General features: G+C 58.5%; 1 protein-coding gene across 1 annotated transcript; it reads left to right on the top strand.

Annotated features, from left to right (window-relative positions):
• The first annotated feature begins 1,591 nt into the window (after nucleotides 1–1,591).
• LOC131209103 (nuclear hormone receptor FTZ-F1 beta) lies at nucleotides 1,592–4,883 on the top strand. Its single transcript, XM_058202090.1, has 9 exons — nucleotides 1,592–2,214; nucleotides 2,311–2,368; nucleotides 2,435–3,163; nucleotides 3,235–3,446; nucleotides 3,514–3,848; nucleotides 3,913–4,149; nucleotides 4,233–4,382; nucleotides 4,458–4,715; nucleotides 4,794–4,883. Exons 1-9 carry the CDS (start codon nucleotides 1,605–1,607, stop codon nucleotides 4,881–4,883), a joined length of 2,679 nt encoding a protein of 892 aa, XP_058058073.1. The 5' UTR covers nucleotides 1,592–1,604.
• Nucleotides 4,884–5,090: the final 207 nt, after the last annotated feature.

The following is a 5,090-nucleotide window of genomic DNA, read 5'->3' as shown; positions in this document are numbered from 1 at the left end:
TTCGCTCGTATGTACGGGCTCCACGATTGCACAGACACAGAGAGAGACTCCCTTTCAACCTTTTTTTCCCCATTGCGGTTGAGAGAGTTGGGAAAACGGGTGGCATCATAAAAAGAAAATCGAGAAAAGGCGACGCGCGGCGGCACTCACCGTTAAGCGGCGCTGACCGTGTGAAATGTGTATATTTCGCGTGATGCTCCAATGGGAGGGGTATCTAGGGGTGGGGGGGTATCAAGGGTTGGGGAGGGGCACCTTGTGCTCCCCACAGCTGCCGGTGGGAAGGGAACGCAACACGTACACATACACGCTGGGCTGGTGTTGGTGTTGGTGTAACGGGTGGCCGCCGTATGTTGGGGCTTTAACGACGACGACGACGCGATGTCTCCCTCCCGGCGATGATGGGGTCTTCGTCACCCAACCCCTTTCCACTGTGTGTCGCGCGCGCCTTTGTTTTCGGGGAGGGTTTTTTTTTAAAAAGCTGAATTTTATTTGAAAGGCAGCGCTGTAAGACACCATGCGCCTCCTTCGATCCTCTGGCTCCTGGGCGTTCACAAAAGGGACTCTTCTCCTGCCGGTTTTGCCAATTTCACAGTCAGCACATACGCGCGTGACGACTCATTATTCTTTGTTTTTTTCTTTAGTGGATCTATCGCGCGAACTTTTGGTCGCGTTCCTGCACACGTGCATGTGTATGTGCTGGCCTCTTTTTCGGTGTGTGCGAGAAGATTCACGCAAGCACGGGAGATAACACCACCACCACCAGCGCGCAGTGTAGCGCCGATGACGCACACGCAAGGTCGTTGCGTACGAATCCAACATATCTGAAGGTCGCGCCGTCGTCGTCGTGTCGTGTCGTGCTCGCTCGCGATACGGCGGCGCTCTGGTGTGCGTGCATCACTCATCTTGCTTCCTATGCCTGTGTTGGAGCATATACTCCCTCTCTCTCTCTCTCGCTGGCGGTACCCCTTTTGATACTTTGCTCCACGAAGTCGATTCAGCGTGATTCAGCAGCGAGCGAATCGTTGGGGGCCATCGTTGTGTGCGTGCCTTGACGGGGAAGGGATCGAGAGGAAGCGCCATTAATCATTCGCGGCAACGGTGGCGACTTGTTTGTTTGGGGCCGCGAGCCCCGAGTTGTGGGGCGCGCGTGGCGGGGTCTGTTGCTTCGCAAATTGCGGTGGCGAAATGTAAATAAATAAAGGACTGTACCGACCGAGTAGGCGGCGGCAATGGTGGTGTGAGTTAGGCGCCCGCTACTGCGATGGTGTTGTAGTGCGTTGTTAGGTGAGCAACAAAGCGCGGGCGACCGAATCCGCTTCTTCCGGTTGTCGAATGTTTCCGGCCAAACGACCCCAAATGTGTCGCGCAATAGCAGGTTCCTGATTGCGAGTGGACCTTTACTCTCCCCATCATCTTTCGTTACTAATCTTCTCTCTGTCTCGTGCGTGTTTCTTTGCAGCTATGGTCAATTTTCTTGTGGTGCCGCGCCCAGTGTAGTAGCAGCCGCAAAAGTAGTGATCCTAGTGCCGGAAGTGACAGGGGGACCGATCTCTAGGACAAAGAGGACGGGGGAGAGAGAGTGAAAGAAAACACGGAGACAATCAATGAAAATAATGACGTCAACGGAAGTCACCGGATCGCCGACGAGTCGCGGCGGTAACGTGTCCGTCACGGCGATCAACTGCAGCGACGATGGCGGAGGAGGACCGGGTGGAACCGGGGGCGGTGGAGGCGGAACACCGGCGTCTCTAGACGCCAAGCTGGCCGCTGTTTCCTCTGCATCGGGCACCGCGACGCTCCTCAGCCACAACAACAACAACCACATCGCAAGCAACAACAACAGTGTGGTTGCGTGTAGCAACAACAACAACAACAGCGTAGTCGGTGGCCAGGGAACAGGGATTTTTGGGTCCGTGGGGAGCGCCAGCATCCGGATCACTGTGCCGAAGATGGAGGAATCGGATGAGTCCGATACGGAGCTGTCGAACATTGAGAAGTCGGTGACCGCGAACGGGGCGACCACCGGAGGAGGGGTGGTGGTCAGCATGCGGGAGCACGAGCGTAGCGCCAGCAAGAGCCTTCCGCGCCCAATGTCCTGGGAGGGGGAGCTCTCCGAACCGGAAGCGATGATGGTGGACAACGAGAGTAGCAGTAGTAGCAGTAGTGGCGGCAGTAGCACCAGCAGTAGCCACAGTACCGACAAGATTGCCGTAGGTTTGATGGCCCCGATCGAACCGGTCGCGTTGAAGCAGGAACGATCGGAAGACGAGCAGCAACAGCAACACCAGCAGCAGCAGGAGTCCCAAGGAGTGCAAACTCCTGGACCGGGCATTACGGAACCCCTGGCACTGACGGCCAGCGCTACACAGCATGGGAGTGTGGTGGCGGCGGCGGCGGCGGCGGCGGCGGCGGCGGCCCCCGGCTTGCGGTCCAGTGTGGCCAGTAACTCACCGCTTCCCAGTCGACTGTTGATCAAACCCGAAGCCGGACTCCCCTTGATCACGCCCGGTTTGGCGTACAACGCGTCCAACATTCCACCCACTAGTGGCGGCGGTGGCCTACCGTCCGCCAAGAAGCTCCCGGATGTGATCAACCTCAAGTACGAACTGCCATCGACGACACCGGGCGGTTCGGAGCAAACCGGGAGTGCAGCGACAACGATCCACTCGCCGCTGCTCGTTCGCTCCAAAACCACGCTCCTTCCGGCCAACCCGAGTCCCGATTCGGCCATCCACTCGGTGTACACGCATAGCTCACCGAGCCAGTCTCCGCTCACGTCCCGCCACGCACCCTACACGCCGTCGCTCAGCCGAAACAACAGTGACGCATCGCACAGCAGCTGCTACTCGTACTCGTCCGAGTTCAGTCCGACCCATTCGCCGATCCAGGGACGTCACAGCATATTCGGCGGCGGCGCTGGTGCCGGTGCTGGGAGCGGTGTTAATGGGACCGCGAGCGCATCCTTCAACGGGTCGCCCCTGCACCACTCAGTATTATTCAAACCGATGCTGGACGCGGGCGATCAGCAGCAGCACCATCAGCAGGCTGCCCTCAAGCAGCTGGCTGCGGCGGCGGCGGCCGCTGCCGCCCAGCAGGACGATGCGCTCTACGATGGAGAGCATCTGCCATCGCCCGGTATCTCCCGGCAGCAGCTAATCAACAGGTTGGTTCAGCGGCAGCAGGCGCATCCGTCCTTCCGCGGACAGTAACTAATCTCTTGTGTCCTTCTTGCAGTCCCTGCCCGATTTGTGGCGATAAAATTTCCGGCTTCCACTACGGCATCTTCTCGTGCGAGTCGTGCAAGGGGTTCTTCAAGCGGACGGTGCAGAACCGCAAGAACTACGTGTGCCTTAGGGGGGCGGCCTGTCCTGTGACGATAGCGACGCGGAAAAAGTGTCCCGCCTGCCGGTTCGAGAAGTGCCTTCAAAAGGGAATGAAGCTGGAAGGTAAGCCGATCGGGATAGCCGCGGGACTCTAACTCTATCGCTCACCTTCCCGCGTTCGTGTTTGTAGCCATTCGAGAAGATCGAACACGTGGTGGCCGATCAACGTACCAGTGTTCTTACACCCTGCCGGGCCCGCTGGTGAGCGCCGTTGGAGGGATGCAGCCAGGCAGTGACTCTCCGGTGGCCGGTCCGTTTCAGTACGGTGGAAGCGCGGTACGATCACCGTACGTTGGTGGCCCAGGCTCCGGTGGTCAGCAGATGAAAATGGAACCGGGTGACGGTGGTGGACCGATGATGGGTGGCGGTGGGCTGAATGGGACGATGATCGGTGGATCGAACGGTGACGGTGGTGGTTCCGGTGTCGGTAACCACCTACAACCAGGCATTCCAGTGCTGCTGCAGGTAACGCCACTTTGCTTTCAGCGAGCTGAAGCGCTTTTACTGAGCAACTTCCGGTCTGTTGCAGGAAATCATGGACGTTGAGCCACTGTGGCAGTACAACGCGGCCGAGCTGGCCCGGCTCAATCAGCCACCGCCGGCGGTAAGCAGTGCGGCCATCGCCAGCAACCCTCTACTCTCCAGTGCCGGCATCTCGTCCGAAAGCAGCCCGGATCTGATCGCCAACCTGTGCAACATCGCCGACCACCGGCTGTACAAGATCGTCAAGTGGTGCAAGAGTTTGCCACTGTTCAAGAACATTTCGGTACGGAATCGCGATCCCCCCCCCGGCCGCTGTGTGGCACCGAACCTAATTTTTCTGCCCTATGTTCTGCACGTTTTTGACAGATCGATGACCAGATCTGCCTGCTGATCAACTCGTGGTGCGAGTTGTTACTATTTTCCTGCTGCTACCGTTCGATCGCGACTCCGGGCGAGATCAAGATCTCGCTCGGGAAGTCGATCACGCTCGAACAGGTGAAGAACAGTGGATTGCAGGTGAATCATTCGGCCACCGCCCCCAACGGGTTCATTGTTGCACGCGTGCCCTAATCTCGCTCTGCCCCTTCTCAGACCTGCATCGAACGGATGCTTCACCTGACGGATCATCTGCGGCGGCTGCGAGTCGATCGGTACGAGTACGTCGCCATGAAGGTGATCGTTCTGCTGTCGTCCGACACCTCCGAGCTGAAGGAATCGGAAAAGGTACGCGCAAGCCAGGAGAAGGCCCTGCAAGCACTACAGGCCTACACGCTCGCCTACTACCCGAAAAGTCCGGCCAAGTTTGGCGAGTTGCTGCTCCGGATTCCAGAACTTCAGCGCACCTGTCAGGTAAGCGAAACACACTCGCGGCGGGCGCTCGTTATCCGTTGACTTAACCCCTCGTTTCCCCCCCTTTGCCCGGTACAGGTTGGCAAGGAGATGCTGACGATCAAATCGAAGGACGGCGAGGAACCATCATTTAACCTTCTCATGGAGCTGCTCCGCGGCGAACATTGAGACCGCCAGGGTGGAGGCAGGGGAGAACAAGAACATCACGGCGAAAGTGCACCGTGGCGAACGGGGAGGGCGCTGGAACGTCCCCTGTTAGCTGTGGAGCTTTGCGCACCGTTTACCCTGCACTGATCGGGGATTAGTCAGGCAATTGGAAGGTGTCTGCGGCCGGACGGAGACTCATTAGCTAGCGTTCGACGACTGGTAAACCGG

The sequence above is a fragment of the Anopheles bellator genome, chromosome 2, assembly GCF_943735745.2.
Source record: "Anopheles bellator chromosome 2, idAnoBellAS_SP24_06.2, whole genome shotgun sequence".
Lineage (NCBI taxonomy): Eukaryota > Metazoa > Arthropoda > Insecta > Diptera > Culicidae > Anopheles > Anopheles bellator.
The sequence above is the reverse complement of the archived record's forward strand: the minus strand, read 5'-3'. Positions and strand labels throughout refer to the sequence as shown.

Excerpts from the sequence above, each read along its gene's own strand:
- LOC131209103 (XM_058202090.1), top strand. The coding sequence starts at position 1,605 with ATGAAAATAATGACGTCAACGGAAGTCACCGGATCGCCGACGAGTCGC. Across the intron at positions 4,150-4,232 it reads CACTGTTCAAGAACATTTCG|ATCGATGACCAGATCTGCCT; the intron begins GTACGGAATCGC and ends CGTTTTTGACAG. Across the intron at positions 4,383-4,457 it reads TGAAGAACAGTGGATTGCAG|ACCTGCATCGAACGGATGCT; the intron begins GTGAATCATTCG and ends GCCCCTTCTCAG.